At 49.3% G+C, this 22,697-nt stretch overlaps 1 protein-coding gene across 1 annotated transcript in view; it reads left to right on the plus strand.

The window, feature by feature from the left end:
* The window catches only part of CPAMD8 (C3 and PZP like alpha-2-macroglobulin domain containing 8), a 118,107-nt gene that overhangs the window by 30,265 nt on the left and 65,145 nt on the right, over positions 1–22,697 (plus strand). The window contains 4 exon segments of the mRNA XM_023229879.2: positions 3,562–3,732; positions 7,721–7,849; positions 18,857–19,046; positions 21,753–21,925. Coding sequence (XP_023085647.2) covers positions 3,562–3,732; positions 7,721–7,849; positions 18,857–19,046; positions 21,753–21,925 — 663 coding nt within the window.

Consider the following 22,697-nt stretch of genomic DNA (forward strand, 5'->3'; position numbering starts at 1 on the left):
AGGCTGGAGTGCTGGAGTGCAGTGGCACGATCTCAGCTCACTGCAAGCTCTGCCTCCCGGGTTCACACCATTCTCCTGCCTCAGCCTCCCGAGTAGCTGGGACTACAGGCGCCTGCCACTTCGCCTGGCTAATTTTTTGTATTTTTTAGTAGAGACGGGGTTTCACCGTGTTAGCCCGGATGGTCTTGATCTCCTGACCTCGTGATCCACCCACCTCGGCCTCCCAGAATGCTGGGATTATAGGCATGAGCCACCGCGCCCGGCCTTGAGTAGCCATTTATTAAAGCAGCTCCTCTAAGGCAGTCCCGTTTCTTCAATGGGTTCTTTTTTTTTGAGACACAGTCACACTCCGTCGCCCAGGTTGAAGTGCAGTGGCTCCATCTCGGCTCACTGCAACCTCCATCTCCCAGGTTCAAGTGATTCTCCTACCTCAGCCTCCTGAGTAGCTGAGATTACAGGCACATACCATCAAGCCCAGTTAATTTTTGTATTTTTAGTAGAGACGGGGTTTTGCCATGTTGGCCAGGCTCCCCTCGAACTCCTGGCCTCAAGTGAACCTCCAGCCTTGGCCTCCCAAAGTACTCGGGTTACAGGAGTGAGCCATCACTCCTGGTCCTTCACTGGGTTGATTTTATCCCCTGAGGACCTAAGTTGAGAGCCCTGCAGAGGTAGATCTCCTGTTCCTGAGACTGACAGGTGCAGACCTGTGTGACATTTTGAACGAGCCTCTGCCTCCCACTTACCACTCAAGTCTTATGCACAGTAAATTTTGAGGTGTCCAGATGTTGTAATCCTTATATATGTTTTTTTCTTAAAGACAGGGTTTTGCTCTGTCGCCCAGGATGGAGTGCAGTGGTGAGATCATAGCTCATTGCAGCCTCGATATCCTGGACTCGAGCAATCTGCCTGCCTCAGCATCCTGGGTAGCTGGTACTGCAGGCATGAGCCACCAGGCCCAACAAATTTTTTTATTTTTAAATTTTTATTTATTTATTTATTTTTGAGACAGAGTCTCGCTCTGTCACCCAGGCTGGAGTGCAGTGGCTCAATCTTGGCTAATTGCAACCTCTGCCTCCTGGGTTCAATCGATTCTTCTGCCTCAGCCTCCTGAGTAGCTGGGATTACAGGCGTGCCCCACCACATCCCGCTAATTTTTGTATTTTTAGTAGAGACGGAATTTCACCATGTTGGCTAGGTTGGTCTCGAACTCCTGACCTCAGGCGATCCACCTGCCTCAGCCTCCCAGAGTGCTGAGATTGCAGGCATGAGCCATGGTGCCTGACTAATTTTTAAATTTTTTGTAGAGATGGGATCTTGCTGTGTTGGCCAGACTGGTCTTAAACTCCTGGGCTCAAGCAGTTCTCCTACCTCAGACCCACAAAGTGCTGGGATTGAGGGTGTGAGCCACTCCACCCAGTCATTATTCTTATTTTAACTATTAAACTGGGGTAGGCTGGGCGTGGTGGCTCGTGACTATAATCCCAGCACTTTGGGAGGCCCAGGTGTGTGGATGACCTGAGGTCAGGAGTTCAAGACTAGCCTAGCCAACATGGTGAAATACTGTCTCTACTAAAAATACAAAAATTAGCCAGGCATAGTGGTGGACACCTATAATCCCAGTGACTCAGGAGACTGAGGCACGAGAATTGCTTGAATGCGGGAGGCAGAGGTTGCAGTGAGCTGAGATCACACCACCACACTCCAGCCTGGGAGACAGAGTGAGACTCTGTCTCAAATAAAAAAACCCAAAAAATAAAAAAATAAACCTGGGGTAACTTCACCCCAATTGCAGCAGCAGGAGTGGGGCAAGGCCAACAGAGCCCAGTGTCATGCAAGGGGAAAGTAGGCCACACCCCTGGCCCTGCGTCTGCCTGTACCCAGTTCCCTTTTGCTGTCCATGAGTGATGCTGGCTGGCTGTCCTCACACTGAGTTCTGACCCTCTTGCTCTGCTTTGGAACCTCCCTTTTCTTCTCCATGCCAGTATTGGAACCACCTCTATCCCATGCACAGAGACCTATCTCCTGTGTCCCTGGCTTTGAGGGTCCCAGCTTGAGTAGAAACTAAAGTACCTTGTGCAGGGTCAGAATGTGTGTGAAGAAGAGGTTTAAGTCTACAAATTTGGTAAAGAGCATTTCACATACAACAGAAAATATCTACCATCTGCATTCAAGAAAGGAGAGGTTAGACTGGGCATGGTGGCTCATGCCTGTAGTTCCAGTGCTTTGGGAGGCTGAGGCAAGAGGACCACTTGAGGCCAAAAGTGTGAGACCAGCCTGGGCAACATAGTGAGATCTAGTCTCTACAAAAAATAAAAATAGGTCAGGTGCTTGTGGCTCACACTTTGAGAGACCAAGGTGGGAGGATTGCTTGAGACTGGGAGTTTGAGACCATCCTCGGCAATAGAGCAAGACCCCAGCTCTACAATTTTTTTTTTTTTAAATTAGCCAGGCATAGTATTGCACACCTGTGGTCCCAGCTATCAGGAGGATGAGGCAGGAGGATTGCTTGAACCCAGGAGGTAGAGGCCATGGTGAGCTATGATCGGGCCACTTTACTCCAGCCTGGGCAACAAAGCAAGACTCTGTCTCTCAAAAAAGAAAAAAAAAGAAGGGAGTGGTTAATGAGGATCATGTGGGCTGAATCCTGATTCATTCCATTACCAAATACCTGCACAGCTGAGGGCTGTTTTAGGGTTCTTCAGAAGCTCCTTTTAAAACATCCTTGTCTGCCTCATTCTAGCTGGCTCTCCAAACAGTCTGAATGGGTGAGGTTTAAGTGTCACACTGAACTGTCCATACCCTGGTATGGCATCAGACTAATGGCCGGCACATGTAATTTGTACTTCATGACCTCTTTGCCAAATCCAAGGGCATGAAGGTCTACCCTTATGTTTTCTTCTAAGAATGTTATAGCTTTAGCTGTTACATTTAGGTCTGTGATCCATTTGAGTTTATTTGTGTATATGGTGTGAGGTAGGGATGCAACTTCATTTAAAACATTTTTTTTTTTCTTAAGAGACAGGGTCTCATTCAGTCACCCAGGCTGGAGTGCAATGGCACCATCATAGCTCTCTGCAGCCTTGAACTCCTAGACTCAAGTGATCCTCCTGCCTCAGCCTCCTGAATAGCTGGGGCTATAGGCGCATGCCACCACACCTGAAATTTTTAAATTTTTTGTAGTGAGGTCTCACTATGTTACCCAGGCTGGTCTGGAACTCCTGGCCTCAAGTGATCCTCCTGCTTTGGCCTCCCAAAGTGTTGGGATTACAGGTGTGAGCCACTGCACCCACCCTTCCATGTCTGCCTTGGAAGCCTCTTGAGTAGCTGGGACCACAGGTACACGCCACCACACCTGAACCTGTGAGTCCTTCTTTTTTGTTCCCTTTAAGAATTGTTTTCACTATTTGGGACCCGTTGGATGCCATGTGAATTTCAGGAGCAGTTTGTCAGTTTCTACAAAGAAGCCCGCTGGGATTCCAGTTGAGATTGTGTTGATTCTGCAGATCAGTTTGGGGCGCATGGCCGTCTTAACTCTGTTGTGTCTTGGATGACCTTTTCTAGGTGGAGCTATCCTACCCAGATGGCAGCCCAGCTGAGGGGGTGACAGTCCAGATTAAGGCAGAGCTGACACCAAAGGATAACATCTACACCAGTGAAGCTGTGTCCCAGGGTGGACTGGTGGGGTTTGAAATCCCCTCCATCCCCACGTCAGCCCAGCACGTGTGGCTTGAGGTAGGTGAGTCCCATGGACCCTTGTTATTCAGTCAGCAGGTACGGACTTGGGGCCTCCCCTAGGCTGGGTGCAAGCACCTGATCAGTGGGCCTGGAGCCCATCCTAGCCCTGCAGCAGTACACGTTCCACTGGACAGTGGGATGTACAACACAGCCATCCTGGGATCGGGTGGGAGGTCAAAGAGAGATAAGGGTGCCTGGACCAGTTGTACCAATGGAGTCTTGTCAGAGGGGATCTCTCCAAATGGACTCCTGACTATGGGGACATCAGCCAGGCTGCTTCTGGGAGGGTGGAACAGCATGGGTGGAGGTTCAGAGGCAGACTGTGATTATATGGTCTCACAGGTGCTCAACCACATTGAGTCATTTTGGAAAGAGATCGGGTAGAGAGCCAATGGTGGTTTCCGCCACCTCACAGGGGTGCTCAGTGGAAGGCAGTATCGGGGGAAAGAGTGATCTTATTTTTTGTTTATTTTTTAAGAGACAGGGTCTCGCTCAGTTGCTCAGGCTGCAGTGCAGTGGCACCATCATAGCTCACTGCAGCCTTGAACTGCTGGGCTAAAGCAGTCCTCCTGAGTTAGCCTCCCAAGTACCTGAGACTACAGGTGCATGCCTGTAATTAGCACCACACCCAGCTAATTTTTAAAATTTTCTGTAGAGGCTGGGCACAGTGGCTCATGCCTGTAATCCTAGCACTTTGAGAGGCTGAGTTGGGCAGATCACCTGAGGTCAGGAGTTCAAGACCAGCCTGGCCAACATGGGGAAATCCCGTCTCTACTAAAAATACAAAAATTAGCCAGGTGTTGTGGCAGGCACCTGTAATCTCAGCCACTCGGGAGACTGAAGCAGGAGAATTGCTTGAACCTGAGAGGCAGAGGTTGCAGTGAGCCGAGATTGCGCCATTGCATCCCAGCCTGGGCAACAGAGTGAGACTCCATCTCAAAAACAAACAAACAAATAAATCAATAAATAATAAATTTTTCTGTAGAGATGGGATCTTGCTATGTTGCCCAGGCTGGTCTCAAACTCCTGGCTTCAAGCCATCCTTCCACTTCAGCCTCCCAAAGCATAGGGATTACAGGCCATGAGCCGCCATGTCTGGCCTGATCTGATTTTTGATACCCAGTGATCACTCCAGAGTCTTCAGTGAGGGGTGGCTCAGGGAGGGCCCAGGCAGGCAGACAGGAGGTGAGGACAGAGAGGTCCCCAAACTGGAGCTCTTGAAGAAGTAGATCCGGCAGGCCTTGGTGTCCCATCATCAGGGGAGGGAAGAACAGGAGGGATTGGAGAGGATGTCCCAGCGCTTGGCTTTGGGAACTGGCAGTGGACCTGGCGGCCCTGCAGAGAGTAAATACGTAGATGGGAACTGAGGACACTGTGGTTACTTTGTCCTCTGTGGGCATCATGTCCCTCAAGGTTTTAACCACCGAAGCCACTGTCTTTGCCACTCGACATTCACAGCCAGATGTGTTCACGCTTTCTTGTGTTGGATCTGCTGCTCGACACACAGCAGCTGTTTGGTCACCTGGGCCACTGTTCTGTTTTTTTTTTTTTTTTTTTTTTTTTTTTTTTTTTAATGCAGAGTCTTGCTCTGTCGCCTAGGCTGGAGTGCAGTGGTGCAATCTTGACCCACTGCAACCTCCACCTCCCAGGTTCAAGTGATTCTCCTGCCTCAGCCTCCCAAGTATCTGGGATTACAGGTGCCCCCCCACCATGCCTGGCTAATTTTTGTATTTCTAGTAGAGATGGGGTTTCACCATGCTGGTCAGGCTGGTCTTGAACTACTGACCTCAGGCAATCCACCTGTCTCGGCCTCCCAAAGTGCTGGGATTACAGCTGTGAGCCACTGTGCCAGGCTCACTGTCCTGTTTTTTTTATTTTTCATTGTTTGTTTGTTTGAGGCGGAGTCTCTTGGTCACCCAGGCTGGAGCGCAGTGGCGCGATGTTGGCTCACTGCAAGCTCCGCCTCCCGGGTTCACACCATTCTCCTGCCTCAGCCTCCCGAGTAGCTGGGACTACAGGCGCCCGCCACCACACCTGACTATTTTTTTTGTATTTTTAATAGAGATGATTTTCGCCATATTAGCCAGGATGGTCTTGATCTCCTGACCTCATGATCCCCCGTCTCGGCCTCCCATAGTGCTGGGATTATAAGTGTGAGCCACTGCGCCTGGCCCCACTGTCCTGTTTTAAGAGAATGACCATAGTCTGGCATCTCTCAGACTCCTTGAGGAACCAGAGATCTGCCCTGCCCAGCCCCTACCAGGTGGGAGGTTGCAGTAACTTCTGACACCATCTGCCGGAGCTGGGCCGCACTTCACAGGAGATGGGCACAGCCCTCTCTACAAGACTACCCTGAATTCTGACACCAGCTGCAAGTCCAGGGGTCCCTGGGCCACCTGTGCTTCCCACACACTGGCTGCAAATTCCACTACCCTCCCACCTTTTAATTACAGCTTTACCATAGCAAAGAGAGAGATGCATAGGGCGAGGTCTGGGCGATTCCCAGATTGGAAGCTTTGTGTGTTCTCTGCATAGAACCAGGATATATCATCCCCACAAGCTGAGCATTGCTAAGCAGGAAAGTTCACCTGAGCTTTGGCATCCAAAGTTTTTTGTGGGGGACTCATTTCATCTGCATGATTGATTAAATCATTGGCCATGGGACTGATCTCAGTCTCCTGCCCTCTCCCTTCCCTGGAGGTGGGGCTGATATCCTGTGGCTCAAAGCCCAGCCATCTAATCACACAACTGGCCTTTCTGGTATGGCCCATTTATACCCTATTTAGAGTCCCAGGAGCCAGAGACAGAGGCAGGCCAACTTTTTTTTTTTTTGAGATGGAGTTTTGCTCTTGTTGCCCAGGCTGGAATGTAGTGGCATGATCCTGGCTCACTGCAACCTCTGCCTCCCATGTTCAAGTGATTCCCCTGCCTCAGCCTCCCAAGTAGCTGGGACTACAGGTGCACGCCACCATGCCCAGCTAATTTTTTGTATTTTAGTAGAGACAGGGTTTCACCATGTTGGCCAGGATGGTCTTGATCTCCTGACCTCGTGATCTGCCCACCTTGGCCTCCCAAAGTGCTGGGATTATACGTATGAGCCACCGCGCCCGGCCCAACTTCTTTTTAAAATGATTTCAGAGACATGGTCTAGCTCTGTTGTCCAGGCTAGAGTGCAATGGTGTGATCATAGCTAATTGCAGCTTTGAACTCCTGGATTCAAGTGATCCTCCTGCCTCAACCTCCCCTAGTAGCTGAGTCTCCAGGCATGTGCCACCACGCCCCAGTAATTTTCAAAAATTTTTTTGTGGAGACTGGATCTTGCTGTGTTGCCCAGGCTGGTCTTGAACTCTTGGGCCCAAGTGATTCTCCCACCTCTGCCTCCCAAAATGCTGAGATTACAGCTATGAACCCACTGTGCCTGGAGTGTCAACACCCTTCGACCAATTTTTGACACTTTCTTCTTCTTCTTCTTTTTTTTTTTTTGAGACAGAGTCTTGCTCTGTTGCCCAGGCTGGAGTGCAATGGTGTGATCTCGGTTCACGGCAGCCTCTGCCTCCTGGGTTCAAACAATTCTTATGCTTCAGCCTCCCGAATAGCTGGGATTACAGGTGTGCCCCACCACTCCTGGCTAATTTTTGTATTTTTTTTTAGTAGAGACAGGATTTCACCATGTTGACCAGGCTGGTCTTGAACTCCCGGCTTTAGATGATCCACCTGCCGCAGCCTCCCAAAGTGCTGTGATTAGAGGCGTGAGTCGCATTGCCCAGCTGAGTCACAGTGCCCAGCTGGACACTTGCTTCTTGGAGCTAGGAAGACCGGGCTGGACAACTGATACTACTCCCTGAGGATTGGGGAGGGGGTTCTCCAAAGGGATACTGGAGCATGAGAGGGTGTTGCTTCTGAGCAGAGAAGACAGAAGCATTCCCAAGACCCCCTTTCTGCTCTCGGGACTCAGGTGTTGACCCAAGTGTCTTCTGTTCTTCAGACCAAGGTGACAGCACTGAACGGAAAGCCCGTGGGGGCTCAGTACCTGCCCAGCTACCTCTCCCTCGGAAGCTGGTACTCCCCCAGCCAGTGCTACCTGCAGCTACAGCCACCCTCCCATCCACTGCAGGTAAGATTTTCAGGTGCTGCTTCCTGGGCCATGCAGGATCCAAAAGCAGCATGAGACGGGTGCCGTGGCTCAACCTGTAATCCCAGCACTTTGGGAGGCTGAGGCGGGCGGATCACTGGAGGTCAGGATTTTGAGACCAGCCTGGCCAACATGGTGAAACCCCATCTCTACTAAAAATACAAAAATTAGCCAGGTGTGGTGGTGCGTGCCTGTAATCCCAGCTACTCGGGAGGCTGAGGCAGGAGAACTGCTTAAACCTAGGAGGTGGAGGTTGCAATAAACTGAGATCACACCACTGCACTTCAGTCTAGTTGACAAAGCAATATTCCTTCTCAAAAAAAAAGCTGCATGAGAGAACCTCTAAGGCAGCAGTCGTCAGCCGTTTGGGCACCAAAGATTAGTTTTGTGGAAGACAGTTTTTCCACGGACCGGGGCACAGATGCAGGAGATAGTTTCAGGATGATTCAAGGACATTATGTTTATTTTGCACTTTATTTCTATTATTATGACATTGCAATATATAAGGAAACAATGATACAACTCACCATCATGTAGAAGCAGCGGGAGCCCTGAGCTTGTTTTCCTGCAACTGGACAGTCCCATCTGGGGGTGATGGGAGACAGTGACAGATCATCAGGCATTAGATTCTCATTAGGGGCACGCAACCTAAATCCCACACAAGCGCAGTTCACGATAGGGTTCACACTTCTGGGAGAATCTAATGCTGCCGCTGCTGATCTGACAGGAGGTGGAGCTCACGTGGTAATGTGAGTGATGGCAAGCGGCTGTAAATACAGACGAAGTTTTTGACTGCCGGCCTGCCACTCACTGCCTGCTGTGTTACCCGGTTCCTAACAGGCCATGAATCAGTACTGGTCCATGGCCCTAGGAGTTGGGGACCCCTGCTCTAAGGGACCTAACACTGCAGCTGACACAGGGATCCCTTATTTCCCCAGCAAGGGGAGAATTCTGTGGAATGCATGCATGCATTACTATTTATTTCTTTTCTTTTTTTTTTGAGACAGAGTCTCACTCTGTCACCCAGGCTGGAGTGCAGTGGTGCGATCTCAGCTCACTGCAACCTCTGTCTCCAGGGTTCAAGTGATTCTCCTGCCTCAGCCTCTGGAGTAGCTGGGATTGCAGGTGCCCACCACCACACCTGGCTAATCTTTGTATTCCAGCAGAGATGGAGTTTCACCATGTTGGCCAGGTTGGTCTTGAACTTCTGATCTCACGTGATCTGCCCACCTTGGCCTCCCAAAGTGTTGGGATTACAGACGTGAGCCATCGCACCCAGCCCATTGCTATTTCTTTTTTTTTTTTTTTTTTGAGACGGAGTCTCATTCCCCCAGGCTGGAATGCAGTGGCCGGATCTCAGCTCACTGCAAGCTCCGCCTCCCGGGTTTACGCCATTCTCCTGCCTCAGTCTCCCGAGTAGCTGGGACTACAGGTGTCCACCACCTCACCTGGCTAGTTTTTTTGTATTTTTTAGTAGAGATGGGGTTTCACCATGTTAGCCAGGATGGTCTCGATCTCCTGACCTCGTGATCCTCCCGTCTCGACTTCCCAAAGTGCTGGGATTACAGGCTTGAGCCACCGCGCCCGGCCTGTTATTTATTTCTTACGGACATTTAGGCTGTGGCCCAGGGCTGACAATGATGATCACCACTCTGCCTCAGGGCACCACTGCACCCAGACCTGACACAGAGCTGCTGCTATGGGGCCGGATTCCCCACTGCCTTGAGCCTTCCCTTAGTGCAGAGGCCCTGAGAGTTTCTCCATGCAGGCACGCTGAGTGCGAAGACAAGGTGAACTTAGAGCTGTGTCTGCCATTCATTTTTCCTGGGTCTATTATTTTGCAATTCTGATTGTATAAGATGTGTGTGTGTATTTTTCTTTGAATTAATAGACTTATTATTATTTTTTTTAAGAGACGGAGTCTCGCTCTGTCGCCCAGGCTGGAGTGCAGTGGCGTGATCTCAGCTCACTGCAAGCTCCGCCTCCCGGGTTCACCCGCCATTCTCCTGCCTCAGCCTCCCAAGTAGCTGGGATTACGGGCGCCCGCCACCATGCCCAGCTAATTTTTGTATTTTTAGTAGAGATGAGGTTTCAGTGTGTTAGCCAGGATGGTCTCTATCTCCTGACCTCGTGATCCACCCACCTCGGCCTCCCAAAGTGCTGGGATTACAGGCGTGAGCCACTGCGCCCAGCCAATAGACTTAAGTTTTTAAGAGCAGTTGTAAGTTTATAAAAACCTTGAACAAAAAGTAGAGTTCCCAACCGGATGTGGGGGCTCGCACCTGTAATCTCCACACTTTGGGGGGCTGAGGCAGGAAGATAGCTTGAGCCCAGGAGTTTGAGACCAGCCTGGGCAACATGGTGAAATCCCATCTGTATCAAAACAAAAACAAAAACAAAAAAACTCCAGCTGGATGTGGTGGTGCATGCCTGTAGTCCCAGCCACTCAAGAGGCTGAGGCAGGAGGATCGCTTGAGCCTGGAAGACTGGGACTGCAGTGAGCCATGGTCATGCCACTGTACTCCAGCCTGGGTAACAGAGCAAGACCCTGTCTCAAAACTAAACTTAACTAAACTTTACCTGTAGCTTACTATTGACCAGAAGCCTTAGTGATGACAGAAAGAGTCACTGAACAGAGATTTTGTACCTTCTATGTATGATATACTGTATTCTTACAATAATGTAAGCTAGAGGAACAAAAATGTTGTTAAAAAAATCATAAGGTACACTGGCAGGCTTAGGTAAAAAAACAATAATAAAGAAGACAAAATATCTTGACTGCTCATGAAGTGGGAATGGATCATTGTAAAGGTCTTCTTCCTTGTCATCTTCATGTTGAATAGGCTGAGGAGGAGGAGGAAGAGGAGGGATGGGTCCTGCTGTCTCAGGCAGAGGTGGAAGAAAATCCACATATTAGTGACATGGGCAGTTCAAACCTGTATTTTTCAAGGGTCAACTGTATATATGTGCATATATATGTATATGCTGTGTACATGTGTGCTCATAGACATCTAGATACACATATATATATATATATCTTTTTTTTTTTTTTTTTTTTTTTTGACAGAGTCTCACTCTGTCGCCCAGGCTGGAGTGCAGTGGCACAATCTCAGCTCACTGCAACTTCCATCTCCCAGGTTCAAGCGCTTCGCCTGCCTCTGCCTCTCGAGTAGCTGGGATTACAGGCACCTGCCACCATGCCTGGCTAATTATTTTTGTATTTTTAGTAGTGACAGGGTTTCACCATGTGGACCAGGATGGTCTCAAACTCCTGACCTCAGGCGATCCACCTTCTTCGACCTCCCAAAGTGTTGGGATTACAGGCGTGAGCCACCACGCCCGGCCATACGCATCTATATTTAAAGTGCATCACCCCTCTGTTAACTCCGTGGGCTGCTGGCAGGCTCACTGGCTGGGCCGTTTGCATCCTGGCTGCAATCCCAGTAGAGCCTCTGGCTCAAGCTACAGCCCCAGCCTTGGCAGAAATGTCACCCCTAATGGAAACCAGTTGCCATTACAGCACCCAGGGCCCTACCAGCCCATAAACCTCTCACTCCTTTTCTGATCACATCGAGGCCCCTGGGGTTCAGCTTGGAGGAATCGTGGCGCCGAGACTGCCTGTTTCCTGGGATTAACAGCCCTTTGCAGAGGTTGTGAGAATGAGAAGTCAGACAGGATCATGCCCAGCTTGGCTGAACATACTGTTCTTGTTGTAATGCCATTAAACCAGCGGTGCAGGGCGGGGACACTGGCGCTGGCCTCCTCCTCAGGGGGCAGGAAGGAATCTTGTGTTCTCAGCTGGCCAGACTGTTGTTCTGATTAGGGGGAGACCTGGCTCTGTCACTTAGATTTTGCTCCCTGGGTGACATCTCAATTTGGTTTGAGGTGGCTCAGCAAACGCCAGCTCCTCCTTTCCACCAAATTGCCGTGAGTGGCCCGGGCACAACCTCAGGGCATGGAGGGAAGATGGGTTCATACTGGGGCTAGGATGGGCATGGTGCAGGGACCTCTTTTTCTTCTTCTAGCACCAGGGCCCAGGCAGCGGGGAGCTGGGGTCTCGATTCTCCACATCTCAGCACCTACCCTTCTGAACCTGTTTTGCTTGTTGCTTGTTGAACGGGGGCTGTCACTCCAATCTTTTAAGATTGTTTTGATGCCACAAATTTAGTAAAGAAGAGGAGAGCCGGGCGCGGTGGCTCAAGCCTGTAATCCCAGCACTTTGGGAGGCTGAGAGGGGCGGATCACGAGGTCAGGAGATCGAGACCATCCTGGCTAACATGGTGAAACCCCGTCTCTACTAAAAAATACAAAAAGCTAGCCGGGTGAGGCGGCGGGCGCCTGTAGTCCCAGCTACTGGGGAGGCTGAGGCAGGAGAATGGAGTAAACCCGGGAGGCGGAGCTTGCAGTGAGCTGAGATCCGGCCACTGCACTCCAGGCCGGGCGACAGAGCGAGACTCTGTCTCAAAAAAAAAAAAAAAAAAAAAAAAGGAAGAGGAGAAAGGTTTGTGCTCTCCTTTCCCCCCCAAGATCTCAAGCAGAAGGGGACATTTGTGTGGGTGTCTTTTTATAAGGGGGACATTTATAAATTTAGAGTGAAATTGAAAACGTTAATGTAATAAACAACCATAAGACTTTCACCTATATAAATTAATTTATAAATTAATGTTTTGCCTATATCCTTTCATTAATCCCTCCATCCACCCTCCATCCCTCTCTCCATCCCTCCATCTATCCCTCTCTTCATCCCTCCATCCATCCGTCCTCTCTCCCTCCATTCATTCACCCTTCCTCCCTTTTTCTTTCCTCCCTCCCTCCCTCCACCCATCCATCCACCTACTACCCTTTATCCAGTCATCTTCTCTCCATCCATCCACCCTTCATCCATCCATCCATCCTCCATCTATCGATTCATCTGTCCATCCACCCTCCCTCTGCACCTCCCTTCATCCCTCCATCATCCATCCATCCATTTACTCTCCCTCCCTCCTTTCTTCCTTCCTTCTTTCCTTTCTCCACCCAGCTATCCACCCACTACCCCTATCCATTTATCTACCATCCATCTGCCCTTCATCCATTCGTCCACCCTTCATTCATCCATCCATACATGCACCCGTCATCCTTCCATTCATCTACTCTTCCTCCATCCATTCTCCCTCTGTCCCTCCCTTCATCCATCCATCCATCTACCAATTCACCCATCCACCCATTTCTCTACACATTTTTTGGCTGCAGCGTTTGAAAGCAAGTTACAGATATGATAGTGCTTCACTCTTAAATACTTGACCATAATGTATACTTAAAAAAAGGCATTATGTTACCTGACCTCAAGGCCATTTTCTTAGATCACACCTAAGAAAATTACATTCACTGAATTATATTGTCTAATTCATAGGCAATATTCAGATTTTCAAGGGGTACCCTAAAATGTAATTTGCATTTAGTGTTTGTTTGCATGCATGTGTGACTGCACAATTGTATCACAGATGTGTGACTATGCATGAGTGTGCATGTGCATTTTTGTGTATGTGCATGCTCACCTGTGTGTATGCACTTGGTTTTTAGGGGTTTCACTATGCTACCCAGGCTGGTGTTGAACTCCTGGCCTCAAGTGATCCTCTTTGCCTCAGCCTCCCAAAGTGTTGAGATGACAGATGTAACCACCGCACCCAGCCCCACTACTGTTAATAATTGGATTGTTTATGTTTGTTGAGTCATGGAAGTTCTTTCTAAATTCTGGATACTAGCCCTCATCAGATGTGTAATTTGCAGACATTTTCTCCTGTACTACGGGTTATCTTTTCACTTTCCTGACAGAGTCCATTAGTGCAACAAAAAATTTTAATTTTGGTGAAATCACATTTCTCTTTTTCTTTTGCTTATTGTACTTCTGGTGCCACATCTCAAAGAAACCATTGCCAAATCCAAGGTCATGATTTATTTCTGTGTTTTCTTTTAAGAGTTTTATAGTTTCAGCTCTTACATTTAGGTCTTTCATCTGTTTTGAGTTAATTTTTTTATATGGTGTGAGGTAGGGATCCAAATTAATTCATTCTCTCTCTCTTTCTCTTTTTTTTTTTTTTTGAGATAGGATCTTGCTCTGTCACCCAGGTTGGAGTGCAGTGGTGTGATCATAGCTCACTACAGCTCAACCTCCGGGGCTCAAGTGATCCTCCCACCTCAGCTTGCTAAAGTGTTGAGATTGCAGGTGTGAACTGCCACACACAGACTAACTTCACTCTTTTGCATGCATCTATTCAGTTGTCTCAGCACTGTTTGTTAAAAAGACTATTCTTTCCCCATTGAATGGTCTTGGCACCCTTATTTCAAATCAGTTGCCCTTAGCTGTCTGGATTCATTTCAGGGCTCTCACTTCTATCCCATTGGTTTCTGTGTCTCTCCCTATGCTGGTACTACACTCTCTTGATTACTGTAGCTTTGTAGTAAGTTTTGAAATTAGGAAGTGTGAGTCCTCCAGCATTATTATTCTTTTTCAAGATTCCTGAGTCCTTTGTGTTTTCATATACATTTTAGGATCAGTTCCATTTCTGCAAAAAGGACCATTGAGATTTTGATAGGTTTCCCCTAATGCTAACATCTTACAAGACTACGATCCATTTGTCATAACTAAGAATCAACACTGGACATCAGTGTTAACCAGATTCCAGACTTTGTTTGGATTTCCCCAAGTTTTCCCACTCATGTCCTTGTTTTCTGATCCGGGATCACCTTTAGGGCCCCACATCACATTTAGTCATCACGTCTCCTTGGTCTCCTCCAATCTGAAAATTTTAGTCTTTCCTTGTCTTTCATGACCTTGGCACTCTTTTTTTCCTTTGTTTGTTTATTTTTATTTTTATTTTTGTTTGTTTATTTTTGAGACAGAGTCTTGCTTGATCACCCAGTATATTAGTCCATTTTCATGCTGCTGATAAAGACATACCCAAGACTTGGTAATTTATAAAGAAAAAGAGGTTTATTATTTATTTATTTATTTACTTATTTATTTTGAGATGGAGTCTCGCTCTGTCACCCAGGCTGGAGTGCAATGGCACAATCTCAGCTCACTGGAACCTCTGCCTCCTAGGTTCAAGCAATTCTCCTGCCTCGGCCTCCTGAGTATCTGGGATTACAGGCACCTGCCATCGTGCCTGGCTAAGTTTTGTATTTTTGTAGAGATGGGCTTTCACCATGTTGGGCAGGCTGGTGTTGAACTCCTGACTTTAGGTGATCTGCTTGCCTTGGCCTCCCCAAATGCTGGGATTACAGACGTGAGCCACCATGCCCATCCAGAAAAAGAGGTTTAATGGACTCACAGTTCCATGTGGCTGGGGAGGCCTTACAATCATGGCAGAAGGTGAAAGGTACATCTTACATGGTGGCAGACAAGAGAGAATGGGCACCAAGTGAAAAGGGAAACCTCTTATAAAATTAACAGATCTCATGAGACTTATTCACTACCACGAGAACAGTATGGAGGAAACAGTCCCCATGATTCAATTATCTCCCACTGGGTCCCTCCCACAACATATGGGAATTATGGGAGCTACAATTCAAGATGAGATTTGGGTGGAGACACAGCCAAACCATAGCACCCCAGACTGGAGAGTGGTGGCACAGTCATGGCTTACTGCAGCCTTGGCCTCCTGTGCTCAAGTGATCCTCCTGCCTCAGCCCCCCAAGATAGCTGGGACTATAGGCTTGTGCCACCACACCCAGCAATTTTTAAATATTTTTTGTAGGGATGGAGTTTCGCCATGTTGTTCAGGCTGGTCTGAACTCCTTAACTCAAGCAATCTGCCTACCTCAGCCTCCCAAAGTGTTAGGATTACAGGCATGAGCCACCGCACTCAGCTGACATTCTTCTTTTTGCTGCTCAAATTTTCCAAATTTGGCTTTGGGAGTCCCTTAGGGCCAGCTTCTTAAACAGACAGATTCTTGCTTTAGGGGGAAGTAGAATGACATTTATTTTTCTTACTATTTATTTATTTGTTTACTTAAAAAATATTGATTGATTGATTGGTTGAGACAGGATCTCACTCTGTTGCCCAGGCTAAAGTGCAGTGGCATGATCATGGCTCACCGCTCCTTGACCTCCCTGGCTCAAGTGATCCTTCCGCCTTAGCTTCCTGAGTAGCTGAGACTACAGGTACCCACCACCGCATCCAGCTAGTTTTTGTATTTTTGTAGAAATGGGGTTTCACCATGTTGCCGTGGCGGGTCTTGAACTCCTAGACTCAAGCGATCCTCTCGCCTCAGCACAATCTCAATGTGCTGAGATTACCAGGTGTGAGCCACTGTGCCTGGCCAAAGTTTTTGATTTTTTATGAACGGGGTCTCACTTTGTTGCCCAGGCTGGTCTCAAGCTCTTGGGCTCAAGTGATCTGCCTACCTCTGCCTACCAAAGTACTGGGATTACAGGTGTGAGCCATGGCACCCGGCCAGAATGACACTTATTAGCCACCTACAGTGTCCACTGTACAATGTTGAGTATGACACACACATCATCTCATTGGAGCCTCAGGACCCTCTGTCCAGGAGATAACAGTCTTATTTTACAGATGGGAAAACAGGCTCAGAGAGGTGAAATGATTTGCCCAAGCTTCCACAGCAAGAATGTCACTCTTCCCCTACTCCAGATATCCCTCTTCTGGGCTTTCAGGGTGATCCCAACATTTGGAGACAGTCACAGGTTGCAAAACATGGAACAGAGGAGGGGATTCCTAGGGCTAAGTGTTGGACATGGCCACACACCAAACCCCTAGGGTGATCTTAGGACCTGGGAGGGCTTAGCTTTCCTGATATTAGAATAATGGCAGCTTCAGGGTTCAGTGTGGGGCCTTGGCATCAGCTCCCCTGAGTATGAATCCTGCCCTACACTCACTGACATTGGACAAAGAATCAATGCCTCAGTTTCCAGTTTTCCCCTCTGGGAACTTGGGGACTATGATAGGACCCAACTCATTCAGTTCATATCCTAAGAGAAGGCCCAGCCCACTGGCGGCATTAGCACCTTCAAAATTAGGAAACAGTATTTTATTTTTATTTTTTTGGAGACAGGGTCTCACTCTGTTACCCAGGCTGGAGTGCAATGGTATGATCATGACCCACTGCAGCCTTGACTTCCTAGGCTCGAGTGACCGTCCCACCTCAGCCCCCTGAGTAGCTGGGACTACAGGCATGTGCCACCACGCCCAGCCAATTTTTTTTTTTTTTTTTTGGTACTTTTTGTAGAGATGGGGGTCTCACTGTGTTGCCCAGGCTGCTCTCTAACTTCGGGACTTGAGCGATCTGTCTGCCTTAGCCCCCCAAAGTGCTGAGATTACAGGTGTGAGCCACTGTGCCTGGCCATAAACAGTTCTTAAGACAACTCTTTCTTCTGATGCCAATTGCAGAGTTTGGGGGTCCTCACACTACTGCGGTTTCTTTTATTCTCTAGAAGAATTAACAGGACTCACTAAAAGCTGTTATACTTACGGTTACAATTTATTACACTAAACAGTACACATGAAAATCAATGAAGACGAGGCCGGGCGCGGTGGCTCAAGCCTGTAATCCCAGCACTTTGGGAGGCCGAGACGGGCGGATCACGAGGTCAGGAGATTGAGACCATCCTGGCTAACACAGCGAAACCCCGTCTCTACTAAAAATACAAAAAAAAAACTAGCCGGGCGAGGTGGCGGGCGCCTGTAGTCCCAGCTACTCCGGAGGCTGAGGCAGGAGAATGGTGTAAACCCGGGAGGTGGAGCTTGCAGTGAGCTGAGATCTGGCCACTGCACTCCAGCTCGGGCGACAGAGCAAGACTCCGTCTCAAAAAAAAAAAAAAAAAAAAAGAAAATCAATGAAGACGAGAGGCTGATGATGCAGAGTCCGGAAAAATTCTGAGCATGAACTTACTTATTCTCTCTGCATAGAGTCAGGGACAGTGTTATTTTCCCACCAGAGATGTGGGACAGCATGCATGGTGTACTGCCAACTAGGGAAGCTCCCTGGAACCTTGGTGTCCAGAGTTATGTTTCTTTCTTCTTCTTCTTTTTTCAAATAGGGATGGGATCTTGCCATGTTGCCCAGTCTGGTCTCAAACCCCTGGCCTCAAACGATCCTCCTGCCTCGGCCTCCCATAGCACTGTGATTACAGGCATGAGCCACCACACCCAGCCTGGTGTCCAGAGTTTTCACTGGGGCTCAGTCACATAGACATAGATGACCACCTGCCTCCGTGACTAATCTCATTCCCCAGCTTCTCCACAGGTTGATCTGATGCTGCATGGCCCAACGCCTCCTCCAGAAATCATATTTATTACTACCTGATGTGACCCCAGACCCCAAGTAGACAAAGACGCTCTTATCAGGCAGGACATTCGAAGAGGTTAGATCACCTCCCAGGAGCTATGGGCAAAGGCCAGCCTTCTCTTTGGGCCAGGTTCAATTCTTTACGGCATGACACCTTACTGAGGGCTTTCACACCATCATCACGTTTCATCTATACCACAATCCTGCAAGGAGGTGAGCCTCAGGCCATATACAGAACTAGGGGCCACTGGCTCGGTGCGGTGGCTCACGCCTGTTAATCCCAGCACTTTGGGAGGCCGAGGTGGGTGGATCACAAGGTCAGGGTTTGAGACCAGCCTGGCCAACATGGTGAAATCCTGTTTCTACTAAAAATACAAACATTATATGGGCATGGTGGCAGGCGCCTGTAATCTCAGCTACCCAGGAGGCTGAGGCAGGAGAATCACTCGAACCCAGGAGGGAGAGGTTGCAGTGAGCCGAGATCTCACCATTGCATGCCAGCCTGGGTAACAAGAGTGAAACACCATCTTAAAAAAGAAAAAAAAAAAACAAAACAAAACTAGGGGCCAGGACTGGATGCTGGGCACTCTGCTCCCTCAGTCATCCCAGCCTCCCTCTGGCCCCAGAGTGGCCGTCTCCTTGTAGTGGGCTGCAATGTTGGTGCCAGGCAGGGCCCCCCATGCTGTGTGTCTTCCATAGGTTGGGGAAGAAGCCGATTTTTCTGTGAAGTCCACATGTCCCTGCAACTTTACCCTGTACTACGAGGTGGCTGCACGGGGTAATATTGTGCTATCGGGCCAGCAGCCTGCCCACGTCACCCAGCAGCGAAGCAAGCGGGCAGCCCCTGCCCTGGAGAAACCGATTCGTTTAACACACCTTTCTGAGACAGGTGAGCCGGGCAGCAGGGAGAAGGTTCCTGTTCTTCCTTCTGAACCATTGAGACTGAGATGAGCGCTCCTGCAAGGAGGGACAAGGCAAGACCCAGCAGAGAGGAGAGCCTGCCTTGGGGCAGAGGGGACACATCCTTAACCATACCAGACTAGGTCCAGGAGGACAGTGATCAGCTGCTGGAAGTGGAGAGGTTCAGGCCCCAGGCTCTTCTCACTCTGTGTTTGCAGGGGACAGGGACAAGCCAGCCACAGACTGGGCTCTTGCACTGGCCCACACTGTGCTGTTGCCTCTTTGCCCAGGTGGTTCTGCCTATGAGTCCTCTTCCTTTTCTCTCTTTTTGACACCATGTGCTCCTCATAAGGCCCTCCTCCCAGGGGACTTCCTTAGTCCCCTCCTCTTCAAAGCCCTTCTTGCCAATACGGGGTCCCCAACTTGAGCACTATAGACATATAGAAGGGGGTGGATCACTCTAGAGTGGGTGGCACTCTGTGCGCTGTAGGGTGCTGAGCAGCATCCCTGGTCTCTCCCCCCCAGATGCCAGTAGTACCAACTCTCCACAGTATGATGACCTAAAAAGTCTTCAGATATTGCCACTATCCCCAGAGGGCGGAGTCACTTCCAAGTGAGAATCACTGAGATAGGTGGGTAGGTAGATAGAATGATGGGTGAATAGATAGATAGACAGGCAGGGTCTCTCAGGCTAAGGCAAGGTTTCTCAACCTTGGCACTATCAGCATTTGGGCAAGATCATTCTCTGTGGTGGAGGCACTGTAGGATGTTGAGCAGCATCCCTGGCCTTCACCCCCTAGATGCCAATAGCCCTATAGATGATAGAGGGATGGATCGTTGGATGGATGGGCAGATAGGAAGATGGATGAATGGATGGCTGGATGGATGGACTGATAAAACAGTGGATGGATGGAAGGATGGATGGATGGATGGAAGGATGGATGAATGGACAGATGGATGGATAGACAAAAGGATGGATGAATGGACAGATGAATGGATGGACAGAAAGATGGATGGATGGATAATGGGTGGATGATTGGATGAATAGATGGATGGATGGATAGTGGGTGGGTGGATGGGTGGATGATGGATGAATGGATGGTTGGATCGATAGATGGATGGAAGTGGGTGGATGGATGGGGATGATGGATGGAAGAATAGATGGATGGATAGTGGGGTGGGTGGATGAGTGGATGATGGATGGATGAACAGATGGATAGATGATTGGATGGTGGATGGATGGGTGGACGATGGATGAATAAACAGATGGATAGTGGATGGGTGAGTGGATGATGGATGATGGATAGAGGGATGGGTGGATGGATGGATGGTGGTGGTGGTGATGAGTGGTTGGGTGCATGGATGATGGATGGTTGGTGAATAGAGGGAAGGGTGGATGGTGGGTAGATGGATGGATGGGTAGATGGTGGATGGATGAAGATATGAATGGATGGATGGATAGATAGAAAGATGAGTGGATAGGTGGATGGATGGATAAATAGATAGAGAAGATCCCTCTTTTTTAGGCAGGCTTTTTCACCCTCTGCACTGTCAACATTTGGGACCATCCCATGCACTGTAGGATGCTGAGCAGCGTCTTTGGCTACTACTCACCAGAAGCCAGTAGCATCCTCTCCAGCAATGACGACCAAAAAACATCCGCAGACATTGCCAGCATCCCCTGGGTAGCAGAATTGCCTTAATTGAGAACTGTGCCAGAGCTGTGCTTTGGGCATGGTGCACCTGCATCCTCTAGGTCTTCTCTTCTCTTCTGGATGAAATAACAGGGGCTTTATGTCTTCCTGGAACCCTTGTCCAGGGCCAGCCCTGGGCTTGGAACTCCCCACAATCTGTCCCCATTTAACCCAACTGCAGCCTGGGATGGTGGTGGTTCCACTGTGTCCATCTGCAGATGAATGGGCTGTGACTTGGGCTGGGGGTTTCAGGGACTTTCCCATTGCCTAGTAAGGGCCAGAGCCAGGATTTGAACCCCAAGGCCGATTGGGTACCCACCTCCTCCTGTTGGCCATGAGTTTCCTTCTGTCCCCACTTCCCCCAACCATGCCTGTCCACTGGCTGCTCTGAGCTCTGCACAGAACCAGCTGACAGATGGCCCATTCTGGAACCGGGAGCCTTTTGACTCTCATTCTCTTGCAGTAGAGTATTTGGGAGTGCCTGGACAGGCTTCTAAGATCCTCTATACTTTAAGGATCATTTACTCACAGGGAAGGAAGTATGAACTTAGTTCAAGTCAGCAAATAATGGCTGCCCAGGTCTGCTGGCCTCAGGCCCCAGCAAGATGGAGCCAATCAGAGGGAGGGATCGGGGGTCAGGGGCATACTGGGGAGCTGGAGTGGTGCTGCCTGGACAGGCCAAGGTGGTTTTGCTGTCCACAGAGGAAGCAGAGGGCTGGTCAGGGAGAAGGGACCGTGTTCCCTGGCAGAGAGGATGATTCTAGGCAAATTCCAGCCTGCTCTGTAGGAGCCCATGGTGACCCTAGAGCTGAGTCAATGGGAAGAGTCAGCATTGACTGAGGATGTAGCCTGGGAAGGGCATTTCAAAACAGAAGATGCAGACTGTCTCAATGTGTAGACAGGAGTATAGTGCAGGGCAAATTGGGGCAGAGCCTGAATGGCTGAGGTTGCATGTCAGATGCGGAGAGTTCACCACTTCTCTCTACTTTTGCTCACCTCAGAGCCCCCACCAGCCCCAGCAGCTGAGGTCAATGTGTGTGTGACCTCTCTTCGTCTGGCCGTGACCCCCAGCATGGTCCCCCTCGGTCGCCTGCTGGTCTTCTACGTCAGGGAGAATGGAGAAGGGGTTGCCGACAGCCTTCAATTTGCAGTTGAGACCTTCTTTGAAAACCAGGTAGAGCATCGCACACTGAAACCAGGACACAGCCAAGGGCCCTTGGGGCTTCTCCAAGGTGCTGGCCAGGGGGTCTGTACACACCTGAAACTCATGTTGTGTCACAGTGTGACATAAGGAATTGTGGGAACATGAGTTGCATCTTTACTGAAGTGTCTCCAAAAGTCACCCAAAAGGAGATTGCGTTCACAACACACAAGAAAAGCCATCAATTGTTTTCTGCCTTTGTTGAATTCAGGATTTAAGGGACAGCACTTGTTTCCATCAGCACCCTCAGCCTCCTGTCCCCCTCCCTGCGACAACTTTTATCATTACCGTTATTTTTTGAGACGGAGTCTAGCTCTGTCACCCAGGCTGGAGTGCAGTGGTGTGATCTTGGCTCAGTGCAGCCTCTGCCTCCCGGGTTCAAGCAATTCTCCTGCCTCAGCCTCCCGAGTAGCTGAGATTACAGGCGTGCACCACCACGTCTGGCTAATTTTTGTATTTTTAGTAGAAACAGGGTTTCACCACTTTGGCCAGGCTGATCTTGAACTACTGGCCTCAAGTGATCCTCCCACCTCAGCCTCCCAAAGTGCTGGGATTACAGGTGTGAGCCACTGTGCCTGGCTCCTCCCTGCAACTTCTAAACAAACTGCCACATGCTTTCTGCCAGCACCTGCCTTCCTATCTCTCCCTGTCCCTCCGTGTTCCCTTTTTTGTGTCCGCTGCACAATGACCAGCTGCCCATCACAGTGTGGGACCAGTTCCAACCAGGTGGCAAGGCCATGTTCCC

This window comes from Piliocolobus tephrosceles, chromosome 21 (assembly GCF_002776525.5).
Source record: "Piliocolobus tephrosceles isolate RC106 chromosome 21, ASM277652v3, whole genome shotgun sequence".
Classification (NCBI taxonomy): Eukaryota; Metazoa; Chordata; class Mammalia; order Primates; family Cercopithecidae; genus Piliocolobus; species Piliocolobus tephrosceles.